Here is a 16,332-nt window from a genome sequence, read left to right on the forward strand (position 1 = left end):
TAGATCTACCTGTAAGAGCAGGTGGAGCAGCACAGGACCCTCATCTCCCCAGACACCTGCCAGTACACTGCGGCAGGCCCAGCAGGTAACCTGTGCCCGTGGATTGCTGTTTACGCTCCACCTGCACACAGCTGAGTCCTTGCAGGTGCCGACTGCACACGTGAATAAATGCCTGAGTAGTTCCCGCCTGTGGTCACAAGAGCCATGCAGCCGCCGCTCTTGGCCGATGAATCAGCCCCGAACAAGGGCCCAGGGAACAATTCTGCCTGTTTTTCAATTTCCCAGTCCTGACTGAGGCTGTAGCATGGGGTGCCGTTAATGGGGCCGAGGTATTATTCCTTCCTATTCTATCCTTTCTTTGCATGAATCAGATCTGGATGTCCCTCTGCCCTGGCCAGGACTGTGTCTCTGCCTCGGGAGGTCACACCATCAGAACGCCTGGCTTCTCCAGCACTGGGGGGTGGAACGCATAGGCTGGTCGCCCCGCCCCGCAACTGCACAAAAAAACCTGCTGTGGATTCTCACCCACGCACGGGGAGCAGGATGGAGGAAACTCTCCTCCTCTGAACACACTCTGTACCCACAAACTTCCAGGATCAGCTGGTGCCCTTGATGGCTCAGGGAGGGACTGGGAGGCAGGGAGGCCAGCCCAGAGCGTCTTGACATTTAGCGGTATGTCAGGATCTCGATGGGAGGGAAACACTATTTGAGATTTTTCAAGTGTCTCCGGAATGTGCCCAGCCTCTGTCACCTCTGCTTCCCCACGTTCTCCAGGCCTCTGGGATGGAAAACCCCCTCCGATCCATTTAAACCCTAAATCTGATCATGTCACTCATGCTTAAAGCCTTCCAAAGCTCCCAAGGTCCTTGAACAGACAAATTGACCCTGCCAATCACTTTCTAACTCACACTGGAGCCCAGATGAGCCACATTTATTCCTTCAGAGAGAAGGTCTCCTTCTCTGCACAAAGTGGACCCTCCTGCCCTTGGCAAGGCTCAGCCTGAAGGACCTAAAAGACCTTCAGCTGACAATCAATGGGCCCTCCCCCGTGTTCCTACAACGCCCTGTGCATTCCCTATTAGGAATCACTCTACATGGCATTTGCCCGGTTCCTCTCTCTCTCTCTCTCTCTCTCAGAAACACACACACACACATACACACACACACACCACTACAAGCTCCATGAGGGCAGGAAGGGATGGTGTCAGGAGAACCAGAACAAGATAGACATCGTTCCTGCCTTCCTGAAGCTTAATTTAATGAGAAAGACCCATATAAACAAGCAAGGAAGCAAGCGCACAGAATCATGATGCATTTCAAAAAGTGCTAGGAATCCACTATGTTGTAGCCCCTACACCTAGCGTGCTGCTTAGCACACAGTGAAATTCAATAAATATTCATAGGATGCATACACAAACACATGTGTGAATTAGTATTTGCATAAACTAATGAGTGAGGACCTAAAATTTGCTTCTGAAATCATACGATCACTTTGCTGGGCAGTGGATCGCCTCTGTTCTCCCAGCCCAAATCAGAATGCGTCAGATCCCTGTGAGAAATCCAGGATGGAAGATGTCACTTCCCTTAATCTGTTAGCAACAGGATCAGATGATGGGCTCCAGGGAACTAATTTAAACTCATTTAAATAAGGCCCCTGCTGCTTTATTAAAACTATGCCCATAACAACGGGTCCAACTGTAACTGCCCTGGCCTGAGCTGCAAGGATTTACCTCTAGATGCTGCTCCTTATTAATAACTCATTCGCTAAATTACAAGCTGTTTTCAATACAAAAGGCCAGGTCTTTAAATATTTTAACACTTAATTGCTGATGACAGCTCTCACCTCCATAACCCTTCCTCTGTGTGAAAAGCCTATTGCTAAGGAAATTCTACTCCAAGCCATCTTCCTTCTTTGGATTTGCAGAATCTGAGATGAGCTGAAGTCACGGGGCTTGAGAGCCCCACTGGGATCCCGGGGCAGTGCCCGGACAAGAGGCAGCCAGGTCATTCCTGAAACCGCTGTGGCCGCTGGTGCACAAGTGTTTACGGAACATCAGTGCCCGAATCTGGAATGTCTGGCTGTGAGCACAGGCTATGGGGTCAGATTCCCCTAAATTCAAATCTCTGTCATTTACTGATGATGCCATTTACTGAGCATAATGGGCTGAATTATGTCCCCCCAGAAAAGGTATGTTGGATGTGCCCTTATTTGAAAAGAGGGTCTTTACAGAGGTAATCAGGTTAAAATGAGGTCACTAGAGTGTATTTATAAATCCAATATGACTGGTGTCCTTCCTTATAAAAAAGGAAATTTGGACCCAGAGGCACACACACACAGGAAATACGCCATGTGAAGGTTGGAGTTATGCCACCACACGCTGAAGAACTACCAGAAGCCAGGAGAGAATCCTGGAACAGATCCTTCCAAAGTATCTTCAGAGGAGGCTCAGCCCTGCTGACACCTTGATCTTGGACGGCTGGCCTCTAGATTTCTGTTGTTCTAAGCCACCCAGTCATGGTACATTGTTACGCAGCCCTAGCCAATGAATGTACTAACTAGGGGATAGTCTCCATACCCTCTGTAAATCTTAATTTTCCCTCCCACTGCAGCCAAGGCTGCTATGAAAATTCCTGCCTCTGAGCGGGCCTCAAGGGCTGGGCACACAGAGCATCTGGTAGGTAACCTCTGCCAGGCTCTGTCAGCATTGGCTGTCCCCCGACCAGAAGGCCAGGGTCTGTGGGTTCCACCGTGCTCCCCTTTGTGCAGTCCTGATGGAGTGCAGGCATTTGGGACACAGTCCTGGTGGTAACTGTCCCAGCCAGACTACTCACTGGGCCCAGATGCCACCCCAATGAGTTGAGATCCTCAGCTCTGAGAAATGGCAGAGTTCATGATTGGGAATGTAAATTCTGGAGCTGAACTGCCTGCAGTTGTCCCCACCTGCTTCATGTTTGCTTTGTAGCCTTGGGGAATCCATTCATCCTTCCCATTTCTCAGTTTCCTCCTCTAGTAGAATGGTGCTACCCATAGAACCTATCTCTTGGGGTGCTTAGGAGAAGTACACAACTTAATATTTGAATGGGCTCAGGGCGCCTGGGTGGCTCAGTTGGTTAAGCGACTGCCTTCGGCTCAGGTCATGATCCTGGAGTCCCGGGATCGAGTCCCGCATCGGGCTCCCTGCTCGGCGGGGAGTCTGCTTCTCCCTCTGACCCTCCCCCCTCTCATGTGCTCTCTCTCTCTCATTCTCTCTCTCAAATAAATAAATAAAATCTTTAAAAAAAATATTTGAATGGGCTCAGAACAGTGCCTGGGACCTCATAAGCACTGTGAACATGTTTATTAAATAACATTTAAGATAGAATTTGCCTAAACCCACAAATGATCACTACCATTCATGGCAGGGATTTCTTTGGAAGGAATATGTCCACACAAAAACTTGGGCCTCAGTGTTCATAGCGGTGTTATTCGTAATAGGCCAACATTGGAAAAAATCCTTCCACTGATGAGTGGAAAACAAATGTGGTCTATCCAGGCAACGAAATATGACTCAGCCATAAGAAGGAGTAAGTGCTGACATGTTACAACGTGAAAACATGATGTTGAGGGAGAGAAGCCTGTCACCAAGGGCCACATATTCTATGATTCCACTTACATGAAATGTCCTAAATAGGCAAGTCTACAGAGACAGAAAGTAGACTAGTGGTTGTCAGGGGCTGAGGGTGTAGGGATTGGAGAGGACTGCAAATGGGCACACGGTTTCTTTTTGGGGTGATGAAATGCTCTAAAACTGACGGTGGTGATGGGTACACAACTCCATGAATACTAAAAACCACTGACTTGAACCTTTTAATCGGGTATGTGACTTATAACTCAATAAAGCTGTTAGAACAATACATAATAACAATAAACCTAAATAATATTTCACCAGCATGAACAATATGCCAGGCCCTGTCCAGGCACCCCTGTCCCTTCATTCAATCCTCACTTCCACTCTTGGTAGAGCAAGAGGCTTTATTATCCTCCATTTTCCAGCTGAGAAATTGGAGCAGGGACCCAGCGGATGGATCTGGCTCTTCACCACCATCCATCTGGGAGGAGAGCCCAGATAACCCAGAATCCATTCACAACAGGGTGCAAGCAGACCAGAGAATGGCCTTCGATGCTCAAGGGACCACTGTCTGAAGTCCAAGACACGGCCTTTGTGTTCTCTGCACAAAGACCCCACCACCACCTTCTGGGACCCCACACACAAAGGGACCAAAGACCCTTTCCAACCTTGGATACACAGCTACCTCCATTGTCTTGTTTCCCTCTGTTTACCAAGATAATACGAGCTCACTGTTTTGAACCAAATAATACAGAATACAATCAAGAAAGAAGAAAACAAAGCTCCTTGGAATCCCACCTTTCAGAAACAAAATTCACGTCAGGGGATTTGGCCCAAGGAGAGAGACACCCATTCACTGGATTAGTTAAATTTTTGAAATGAAAGAAGAAAAAAAAATTGGGGGGGGTAATTTTTTAAGCTCAGTCTAGAAAGGTTGGCTCAGTGCTATTTTATAACCAATTCCCTGAGTTCAGTTTTAGTCATTTGTGTTTGTTCCTGGTGGACTTCTGAAGCAAGGAATGCTTCAATTCTCCAGTCAGTTTTGTTAAACAGAAAAACCAAAGGCCAGCTCATCTGGTCACTCGGATGCACTGAGAATAGCTGAGTCCATCTGAAACTTGCCTGGCATCTGACCCAAACTGAAGGCAAGTGTTTAGCTGAGAAACAAAGACGGACATTAAGTGCAGAAAAACCCTTTTGTGCCCACACAGCATGCAAGTTATGTTGAGTTATGCAGCTATTTGGGGGACAGTGATGTTTTTTGTAAACAGTCGGCAAAGTGGCTTTGTCGGTAACATTGCAGAGGTTTGGGGCCCTTTCACCAACAAGGATTGTATGGAAGATAAGGAAACATGGGCAAGGCTGTCCCTTTGAGAAATACAAATAAATTAATGCAGATACAGATAATAAGTATCTGAAAACCTTTGTTTCCTACTGTACCCACAAGCCTCTATGCATCAATACCTAGGGACTGTTAACAGATAGGGGAGTAAAGGGAGTCCTCCTTTCATTTATGAAACAGGAAGCTTACAAAATATGCTTAACATACTCCAGTAAAATCAATGTGAATACTTTACTAGTCTTATTTATACAGACTTACGTGCTACTTTAGCCAGCGTGTTTTATTTATTTATTTTTTTTAAGATTTTATTTATTTATTTGACAGAGAGAGACACAGCGAGAGAGGGAACACAAGCAGGGGGAGTAGAAGAGGGAGAAGCAGGTTTCCTGCAGAGCAGGGAGCCTGATGCGGGGCTGGATCCCAGGACCCCGGGATCATGACCTGAGCCGAAGGCAGACGCTTAACGACTGAGCCACCCAGGCGCCCCCAGTGTGTTTTATTTTAAAGTGCAATAATTGTAAATATTTTTGAGAATCCTAAATATGCTAAATTAAATTTACATTTATTAAGCTCATGCAATAATAAAACAGTATTAGTTTTCCATTTTACAGTTATTTGTCTCAGTTTCATGGTAGAAAACCACAGGGCCCTGGATTGTTCCAGAAGGGTCGGGATGGTGTCTCTCTTATTTTAAATGAATGAATGAATGAGTCCTAGGGTCTTAGAATACGTGAGCTACCTGGAGCCTTAGACAGAAGATAAGTATTTATATTTAGTTGCCATTTATTGTCTATTTGGTATGGACCAAGCTCTTTGCAGGGCACCTGCCCCCCACCCCCCTATTCCCCCTACATTATAATATATATTATAATATATATATTTATAACATCCTCGTGACAACTCTGTGAAGTGCATATAACCATCCCCATTTCACAAATGAAGAAACCAAAGCTCAGAGAAATTCAATAACTTTTCAACAGCACACAGCCAGAGCTCAGCAGAGCTGCAGCAAGGACCCAGCGCTTCTGACTCTTCATCATCCCCTGGTGTCCCACCCTCATTACGGGAGGGAGGGTGTCCCACCTTCATCACACAGCCACACACAGCAACAACCGTAACAGTAACAGCACTTGGTCTGTGCCAGACCTTGCATTGGGAGCTTTACATATATCAACTCATTTAATCCATGGTACAAAGCCCGGACTTGGAAACCACCTACTCCTCATTTAGAGATGGGGAATAGAGGCTCAGAGAGGTTAAGTAACTTGCCCAAGGTCACCCAGCTGGTCAATACAACCCCAGGCCTGCCCCCTGCCTCTTGCCCTGGAATCATCTGCACATAACAACACAACATGTATGAATGACTCCAGATGCTTTAAAATCCATTATGTGATTATAAACACATATATAGGTAGCTTTGTAGAATAAGATCAGGCAGGACACACATCCACAGAGGTACCAATTGATATTAAAGTCCTTGAATCAATGGCTGAAGTTAAGCAGCCAGGCTGGGATGGGGAGGATGCAGGTGGATGCCAGTGTTTCTTGCACTTTCAATACAATCATTTATAACACCTTGTGGTGGAAGAGCAGGGACAACCACATTTCGTGAGTGCTGACTCTGTGCCAGGCATTGGGCCAGAGGCGCTACACATTTCTCATTCACTCCTATCACAAGCCCATAGCATTGCTCCCTTTTCCCCAAGGAATGAGACCTCTGAGAGGCAGAGGGATGGTCCCAAGAAGGAAAGGTACATCTGCCTATTTACAGCACCTGCCCCTTGGTGCAAAGACCATTGATTCAGGAGGCCAAGAGCTTGGGAGTCAATTCTAGTCCCTCAACTGACTGGCTGCCTGACTTACATAGAGTGAGTCTGAACCCACCTTGAAAATGACTGCCCTTGCTGCACACTGGTCCCCTCTCAGCTTCCTTGAGGGAAAGGAAAAGCGGTGTGCAAACAGAAGGAGGACCCTGGGGGAGTGTTGTGGTAAAAATCATGGCTCAGGAGTACCCCCTGCATGGGTCTGAGCCCTGGCTCTACCTCTTCTCAGCCACGGAACTTGGGGCCACCCCTTCACCCTTCCAAGCTTCAGTTAAGTGAAGGTAAAATGAGAAAAATGAAACAATGTATGTAAAGACTTGGCCATGTAAACCCTCGGTGAATGGCTGCTACCATCATCATCATTAGTATATTTACTATTATTATTATTAGCATTACACAAATGACAGCAGTGGCTTGGCCCACGATATCCTTGTTTTCTGTTAGAAAACAAGGATATCGTGTTAGAGGAGCTTGAGATGAGAGAACAAGGCTGCTTCATCAAGGAGAAAGAAAGAAAGATCTTGTGATTTGGTCAGTGGGCAAGGATTCCAGAGGCTGTGGTGAAGGCTGGGGTGATTGGGTGGAGGGGTCACTAGTGAGAAGCCTGACCCACCAGGTCAGCGGAGCAGCTCAATAATTCCTTCTCATTTGGGGGGACTGAGGGGCTTCCTCTCATTCCTGCATAGCTGACCTCCTGTGTCCCTCTAACCATCACACAAGGGGCTGGAGAATCAGGGGTCACTCACCGCCATGACCAGCTCAAATGGGTACTTGTAGATGCGGACAGGAGACTGATACTTCTGCACCATGTTCTTGCAGGAGCACCAACAGAAGCCACCCAGGTAGGAGTGAGCACAGAGCCTGGGTGACAGGTGACTGGTAAGGTAGCAGCTCCCTCCACCTGAAGCAAGAACCCTGCCCACTGCTTCCCCAAACAAGGGGCAAGCCCAGCCCCTTCAGGTTCCACCCACACATTTCCCCAGCCCTCAAAGCAAGGGGGCTGATGTGATCACCAAATTACTCTGAGCCAGGCCCCAAACACCTGCCCTGTCCATTACCCACTGCTCCAGATCACACTCATCCCTCAAAGAGCAATCAGTACCCAAACTTTCCTCGGTCCCCACCCCTTCACACTGAGGCCCGCAGCAGTACCCCTCATTGTCACTCACATGGAAACACACCTTTGCAATTCTTATACTCCCACAATTCATCACCCACCCACGCACCCCACAGCTCGCCACAGACATCCTGACCCTATAGATCCCCAAGTATCATTGCACCTGCCCTCCCATTTTCCTCCAAGATACCCTGACATACACACACAGTCTTCACTAAATTTCACAGGCACTGTCTCTGTAACACACACACAGGCACACACATGCACGACCCACCTCCCACACGGGACTGCCCTTGCACACACATGCAACTTCGCACACACACTCAGCTCCCTGGAGCTCACACCTACCCAACTCCACGCACGCACACAATTCTCCTGGTGCGCACAAACGTCCACACACTCGCACATACACCGGTATGCACATGCACGCACACACGTATGCACTCGCAGGCACCCACAGCCCTGCTCACCCTCGGAGTCTCCGGGGACGTAGCCCCGGGGGCAGTACGGAGCTGAGTCCTCCAGGGCCCCCAGCGGACGCCTGGCCCGGAGCGCAGCGTCTGGGGCGAGGCCCGACCGCGGCCGCCCAGCCTAGGGCGTCCGGCCTTGCGCTTCCTGGGGCCCGGCCAGCGAGGGAGGGGCCTGCAGGGCGGGAGCGAGACCTGGCTGGCGGGAGTGCTCCAGGACCTGGGACAGCGGAGAATCCGGCCTAGCCCCGCCCCTATCCTGGCCCCGCCCATGCCACCCTGCTTCCGCCCCGCCCAGATTTCTCGGGCCCTGGGCTGGTCCTGCCCTAGCCACGCCCCAGTCTTAGCCCCTCCCTTCCTTTATTTATCCCCCGTTTGACTACGCCCCAGCCGGCCCTTCCTCCAGATTGGCCACGCCTCAGGTAGGCCCCGCCCCCATACTGGTCCCACCCCAAGACTGCAAGCCTCGAAAATGGCCCAGCCCCAGGAAGAACCCCCCCAAGGCTCCACCCCCAGTCTAGCTCTGCCCCCACGCAGACCTTTGCCCCGCCCAGCCCCTCCCCTCTTAGTAAGATTTACTTTCATACTCGGATTACCCTGATCGCCTAGTCTCTGAGCCCCGCCCCTTCCATGGGCTACTCCTAGAGCCATATTGGTTCTGCCCTAAGCCCCACCCATGCATCATTCATTCACTCTGCGTAGGTTTACAGAGCACCTACTAAGTGTCATGTCCTTCCAGGTGCTGGAGAGTCATTAAGTGAACAAAACACAAAAATCCTTGCCCTCCTGGAGCTTACATTCATGGGGGGGCCAGACATTAAACAAATAAGGAAGTAAATAGTATGTGAGATAGTGAAAAATACCAAGGAGAAAAGGTAAGCAGGGAAAGGGTTCAAGAAGTGAACGAAGTGAGGGTACAATTTATTTTATTTTATTTTTTAAAGATTTTATTCATTTATTCGACACAGAGAGAGAGAGAACAAGTAGGCAGAGAGGCAGGCAGAGGGAGAGGGAGAAGCAGGCTTCCCGCTGAGCAGGGAGCCGGATGTGGGGCTCAATCCCAGGACCCCGGGATCATGACCTGAGCCGAAGGCAGCGGCTTAACCGACTGAGCCACCCAGGCGCTCCGAGGGCACAATTTAAAACAGGATGGACCGGGACCTCCCTGGGAGGGTGACATTTGGCCATCATCTCCTTTTAGTTCATACCCAAACCCATCTAGCCCTCTCAAGATCCCTAGGGACCCAGCCTCCCTTCCAAAGCCCTCCCTTCCCGCTCCCCATCTATTCGGCCTGGAAGAGCTAACAAGCTGGCGCTGGACAACCTTGTCTTCCGTGTATTCATTCATTGGACATTTACTGAGCATCTACTATGTGCCAGCACTGGTGACTTCACCCATTCCCAAAGGGGAATCAGGCAGACACACCTGCCCTCGCGTGGCCCACAGTCCTGGACAGGGAAAGGGTGTGACAATGCTCTGTTTAGCAAATACATAGGCCTTTGCATCCTATGATAACCAGCCCTTGTTCGTTTCCTTTCTAGCATGTGTCACACTCTGTAATCATTTATTCATTCATTTTATTTATATGTGCGTTATTGACTCTCCCGGGAGACTGTGAGCTCCGTGAGGCAGGGACCATGTCTGTCTTATTCATCTGCTCCCAGGACCCCAGGACCTTACTGGGTACCGGGCACACAGTAGGTGGTCAGCGCATTCTTTCAATTAAAGTTACCAAGAATGGAAATGGAGCGCAAAGTTGCCATCCCTGCCACAAGGTGGCAGCAAACGACAGTCCACGACTCCAGGGTCCGCGCACCGCGGGAGATGGGGTCCAGGGATGTTTCCGCTGTACCCGGGGCTCAGCAAGGAAACTCGCCTGCTTGTCCTGGGCGTCAGTGCCGGGCCCGTAGTGAGCACTAACACTTAGCTGTTGTTACAGCACGGAAGGCGTTAAATTGGCATTTAGTAACCACAGAGCGGGATGTTCACACCTAGAAAGGTGGGGCGGAACAGTCTGTCCCAAACTCTCCAGCTCCTCAGACTCCTTTCAGCAGAGTGCGTGTTAAAATGCAGATTCCCGGGCACCGCTCAGAGGAGGCTAGGAATCTGCCTGTTCAACAAGTTCCCCAAGTGATTCTTTGAGTGGACAAGTCTGGTGGTGCTGGCTGGCAGATCGTGGGGGTCCTTCCAAGCGCTTGCGGATCCTGGAGTGCTGGAACTAAACGCCGGCCCAGAGTGGGAGGCGGGGCGCTCACAAGCGGGGGAGGTCCGCTCGCCAGAGCTCCTCCCAGATGTGGGCGTGCTTCCACTCCAATTCACTCCGTTCGGTTCTGGCAGAATCTTGGCTACCTACCCACACACATGTCTCCTTTGCCACAGAAGGTGACAGCTTGGGGAAGCAGGAGCGGGCGTGGGAGATGCAGGGAGCGGGCCAGGAAGAGTCCCAGGAACAGAAGAGAGGCCCTGAGACTGAGGGGGAGGCCTCAGGTTTCCTCGCTACCAGCAGCGTCTCCCCTGCTCCCAACCGGTGAGGATGGGACTCTGGGCCGGGGCGGGGAGCCGGGGGGAGGGAGGGGCACAGCCGGGTGGGTTCGGAAAGCTCAAAGTGGAAAATGCAGCCCAAAGTGGAGTGAGAACCTAACTCCCTCCTCCTCCAGCTGGAGGGAAACGAATTAATAATAGCACTGCCCCGCAAGTGTTACCTATTATGAGCACCGTTCTATTACTAATTATTCCTACCATCTATTGAGCACTTACTCGGCACGTACTGTTCCAGACACCATTCTAAAGCCTTACAAACATTTAATCCTCAAAAACATCCCTGCAGTGATGAAAATGTTTGGAACTCCATAGAGGTGGTGGTTGCCCAACATTATGAATGCACTCAGTGCCACTGAATTGTACACATCAAAATGGTTAATGTTAAAACGGTTAGTCGTTATGTTATATGATTATCTAAATTTAAAAAAAAAAACCTTTTAGGGGGCGCCTGGGTGGCTCAGTCCTTAAGTGTCTGCCTTCTGCTCGGGTCGTGATCCCAGGGTTCTGGGACTGAGCCCCGCATCGGGCTCCCTGCTCATTGGGGAGCCTGCTTCTTCCTCTCCCACTCCCCCTGCTTGTGTTCCTGCTCTCGCTATCTCTCTCTGTAAAATAAATAAATAAAATCTTAAAAAAAAAAAAACCTTTTAAGATCAAAACTATTTTAATCTTCATTTTAAAGATAAGGTCACTGGGCGCCTGGGTGGCTCCGTCGGTTAAGCGTCTGCCTTCGGCTCAGGTCATGATCCCAGGGTCCTGGGATCGAGTCCCTCATCAGGCTCCCTGCTCTGTGGGGATCCTGCTTCTCCCTCTCCTCCCCACTTGTGCTCTCTCTCTCACTATCTCTGTCTCTCTCTCTCTCAAATAAATAAAATCTAAAAAAAAATAAAGATAAGGTCACTATGGCACAGAGAGATTAAGTAACTTGCCCAAGGTCACACAGCTACTAAGGAACTCAAACCCAGGACCCTAGTTCTCCAGTGCCTTCTTCTGCCCGGGACTGTAGCTGAATTTCCCAGAAGATATGATTTTCCAGCCTGGACTGTAAAGATATCCAGGCGTTTTGTTCTGGGCTAAGGAGGTACTAGAAGGATGGGTTGAGTCCATGGGATCTCTGGGGGGTGAGAGGTCAGTCCCAGGGGCAGGACCTTCAGCCTCTATCTGCTGCTTCCTACTTGCCCTGCGGAAAGGACCAAGCCAAAGCTGCCGTGTGGTGAGGTAATTTTTGAAGACTCCAGAAACCACCCCCACATCTCTGAATATCTCCCCCACAGATGGGCCCCTACCACAGGAAATTCAACCATTAGCAATGCGTTTATTTGAGTAAAAAAACTGGACCCAAATGCAGATATCCTCAGAACGCATCCATCCTGCAGGAAAATGTCCTCAGTTGGATAGCTCAGTATGACACCAAGAAATGATGGGGTAAAGAGGGGGTTGAGAGTGAGGGGATCCAAAGTCCAGACCCTTGTGGGGACACGAGTGGCCCTTAATGTGGGCTCTGGAATACATGAGCGCCCCGGGATGGTGCCGAAGCTAGAGAGGATGGGACATTTTTTAAATCATGGTTAATATACATAAAAGTTATCTTAACCATTTTTAAGTGTACAATTCAATGGTTTTTTGTATATTCACAAGGTTGTGCAACTATCTACCACTATCTAGTCCCAGAACATTTTTATCACCCCAAAAGAAAACCAATATCCATCAAGCAGTCCCTCCTTTCTCCCTCTCCCAGCCCCTGGCAACCTCCAATCTGCTTTCTACACCACGTCTCATTTGTCCTAGGGCTGCCTCTAAGTCCCTGTCCCTTCTCAGAGTGCAGCTCAGGAACCTCCTGGATTTGGGAATCTCGAGGGCCACAGGGGTCCTTAGCAGCGTGGCTATGTACAGGTGTGCAGCTAGTAACCTGTCATTGGGCAGCACTGATGGAACAAGAGGCTGAGCCTGGGGGGGCCTGATCCAGGAGGCTGCACAGCCAGGCACTGCGCACCTAGACCCCCAGTCCACGCCCAGGTCTAGTCACTTCCACACAAGCTTTGGGACTCCACCAGGCGCTGCAGGTGGGATCAGGGTCCAAAGGTGAGTAAAAGGCTGTCTGAGCCCCAGGAGCTCTCAGGAGGGAAGAGAGAGGGAGCAAAGGTAGGGTGCACCGGGAGTCAGTGTGGCGCTTGGGAGGGGGCTGGGTGACAGAGTGGTGAGCAGTGGGTGCTAGAGTCAGGTCCGCCTGGGTGTGAATTCTGGCCCTGCCACCTTGTAGTGTCCCTGCAGTGTGTATGGCCACAGTGTCTCCTCCTTTAAAATGGGAATAACATGGATATTGTCCAGCCTTAAAAAGGAAGAGGGTTCCGCCACATGCTACAATGTGGATGAATCTTGAAGACATTGTGCTCCGTGGAAGAAGCCAGTCACAGAAGGACAAATATTGTTTGATTCCAATTATATGAAGGACCTAGAATGGTCAAATTCATAGAGACAGAAAGTGGAAGGGTGGGTACGGGGGGAGGGGGAGAGGAAATGGGGAGTTAATGTTTAACGGGGACAGAGTTTCAGTTCTGCAAGATGAGAAAGAAGGTTGTGGGGACGGATGGTGGTGAGGATTGCACAACATCGTGAATGTACTTGATGCCACTGAACTATATGCTTAAAAATGGTTAAAATGGTAAGGTTTTTTTTTTTTCAAGTTTTAATCTTAATTCCAGTTAGTAAAATATAAGTTTTATATTATGTATATCTGACCATAATAATTCAAGAAATCACATTGGGAAAAATTTTTTTTAAATGGGTAAATAGTGTCAGCTAGGAGAGAGGGATCGTTTTCCAGGGGACTTCTAGGAGAGGGTGACATTTGAGATGGTGCAGTGGAGGAAAGTGATGACTCGGCTTTATTAAGACAATTCTCACACCATACAGTACACCCACATACAGTGTGTGAGCCAGTGCCGTTTAGTATATTCGCAGAATGGTACAACCACCACCACCAATTTTTTGAACATTTTCATCCCCCCAAAAAGAAACCCCGTAACCTTTAGCAGTCCCTCCCCGTGTGTCCCCCAACCCCTGGCACCCACTGATTTGCTTTCTGTCTCTATGGATTTACCTAGTCTGGACATGTCATATCAATGGAATCACATGCAACGTGGCCTTTCGTGACTGGCTTCTCTCACTGAGCATCGTGTCTCTGAGGTTCCTCCATGTTCCCCCAGCCCCTGCTCTCCTGCTTTCACCCATGACCTTCCTCACGCCCCAAGTTACCTTGATGGCAGCACAGAGTGCCCCCCCCCACCTTGGGACAGGGAGGAAGGAACCTCGCGTATTAATTTCCTACTAATGCTCTAGTGGCCTTAAAAAAAAAACAAAACAAAAAACCCACGCATTTATTATCTGACGATTCTGGAGATCAAAAATGTGAAAGCAGCCTCACTGGGCTAAAGTCAGAGTGTCAGCAGGGTTCGCTCCCTCTGGAACCTCTGAAGGGAGAATCCATTTCCGTGCCTTTTCCAGCATCTAGAGCCTGCCTGCATTCCTTGGCTTGTGGCCCCTGCCTGCATCATCAGATCTCATCTCTCCATCTCTAGCTGTGCTGGTCACTGCATGGCCTTCTTTTCTCAGTGTGTCTCCATGTTGCAAATCTCCTTCTGCCTTTTTCTTATAAGGACACCTGTCATTGGATGCAGGGCCCACCCTAAATCCAGGACAGTCTCATCCTGAGATCCTTAACTTATTTGCATCTAGAAAGAAACTTTTTCCAAATAAGGTCACATTCCTAGATTGCAGGGGGTTAGGACTTGGACTTACCTTTTTTGGGGGGCCCCCATTAGCCCACTGCAGGGCCCACCTGTGGTTGTACCTTGGGTTTGGTTGGCCTCCTCCTGGTGCATTCTCCCTCTTGCCCCTGCTTCCCTGGCCTGGGGTCACTGCAAAAACAAAGTCCCTGTAACCAAGCTCAATGCTTAGAGGGACCAGGACCAGGACAGCTATGGCCTCTGACTTCTCTGGGTTGGAAAGAGGAGTGCGTTGCCCTTGCCTTTCAGCAAATTAGATGTGACCCTAACCCCCCATCCTAAGTTCCTCTGGAACAGTGTAGGTGGGAGCAGGGATGGGCACAGGGAGAGGTGGGATCTGAGAGAGGTTGGACCATGGTGCTGGAGCTGGGCACTCCCAATATTAAGGGATCAGTCCAGGTTATGATTCTGCCCACCACACTGGGGTCAGACCAAGATGCTGGGCAGGTAGGAGGTTGGCCACAGGGACCAAAACCTATGCTTGGCCCCATTAACAGAGCAGACCCCAGGGGACACCCCCACACACCCAGTTCAGTCCCTGAGGCCCCAGCTGCCCCTGCCTGGGGGGAGAGGCCAGGGTCCTGGGTGGTCCACTTCTCCTCTATGCCTGGGTCCAATCTGATTTTCCCAAGTCACTCGAAGCAATTACCACCAACCACATGCAGCTGTTTAAATTTAAATTAATCACATGGATATTAACATATCATATATTTATATAAATAACAATAAAAATGAACAATAAATTTAAAAATTCACTTGCACTAGCCTCATTTCAAGTGCTCAACGGCCGCATGGGGCTTTTGCCTCCCATGTACACGGAATATTCCCAGCATCTAAGGAAGTGCCGTCAGACAGGGCTTCTCCAGACTCGCCCCTAGACCAGCAGAGGCTGGGCCCTTTCTGGAGAACAGGATGGACTGAACAGGGGTGGGGGCAAAAAAGGGGGTGTTTGTCCAGAGCCAAACTGGTGTTGACTCATCAGTCCCGGGGCCCAAGCCCAGGCAAGGGATTAAGCCTGAGCCAGTGACCAGAGAATGGCCTGGGAGGGCAGCGCATGGGGGCTTGGCCACCCAGGTCTCTGGCAGGAATGTTTGACCTCAGCAGAGAGAATGGACAAAAGGCCCAGGCAGACCCAGACCTAGGCAAGCAGGAGGGATACAGGGGCAGCTCTATTTTACATCACAAATGGCGAAAATGCAATATGCAGTGGTGGGTCACTTCTTTTTTTTCACTTAATACCCCAGTACTTCCTTCCTTGTGAGGCCTACAAACCCCCCATGTGTCCGTCCCCTTTCACCCAATGTCAGATGTCTGTCTCAGCATTTATCAGCCACACATACCCCTTGGTGGGCATTTAAGTTATTTCGTTTCTTTAAAATGTGTTGTCTGTCTGCTTTTCTATCTCTTTCCCTTCTCAGGCTGGGAATGTGTGGGTTGTATCTTGTTAGCTGCTGTAACCCCAGGGCTGAGCATACAGTAGGTGCCCAATAAATGGATGGGTGAATGTGAGGGAGGCACTGTGGAGGCAAGAAGATCCTCCCCTGAGGGGTTAGGGGGAGCCTGATTCCTGTGGAAATGTCAGTGGTGTTTGGGAGTATGATGAGGGAACTAGGATCCCTCACTTGCCTCCCTCCCCTTCCTTGCCAGGGCG

At 49.7% G+C, this 16,332-nt stretch overlaps 2 protein-coding genes across 2 annotated transcripts in view; one reads left to right on the forward strand and one right to left on the reverse strand.

Annotated features, from left to right (window-relative positions):
- Window positions 1–8,502, reverse strand: part of SEC14L5 (SEC14 like lipid binding 5) — a 39,276-nt gene extending 30,774 nt beyond the window's left edge. Inside the window, exons 1-2 of the mRNA XM_081820092.1 lie at window positions 8,361–8,502; window positions 7,520–7,634 (exon numbers count right to left, since the gene is read on the reverse strand). Coding sequence (XP_081676218.1) covers window positions 7,520–7,582 — 63 coding nt within the window. The 5' untranslated portion in view covers window positions 7,583–7,634; window positions 8,361–8,502. The remainder of the gene's footprint in view (window positions 1–7,519; window positions 7,635–8,360) is intronic.
- Window positions 8,503–10,697: 2,195 nt separating this feature from the next.
- Window positions 10,698–16,332, forward strand: part of PPL (periplakin) — a 57,348-nt gene continuing 51,713 nt past the window's right edge. Inside the window, exon 1 of the mRNA XM_081820090.1 lies at window positions 10,698–10,885. Coding sequence (XP_081676216.1) covers window positions 10,776–10,885 — 110 coding nt within the window. The 5' untranslated portion in view covers window positions 10,698–10,775. The remainder of the gene's footprint in view (window positions 10,886–16,332) is intronic.

Source organism: Leptonychotes weddellii, chromosome 5, assembly GCF_054177405.1.
Source record: "Leptonychotes weddellii isolate Sample4059 chromosome 5, ASM5417740v2, whole genome shotgun sequence".
NCBI classification, from domain to species: domain Eukaryota; kingdom Metazoa; phylum Chordata; class Mammalia; order Carnivora; family Phocidae; genus Leptonychotes; species Leptonychotes weddellii.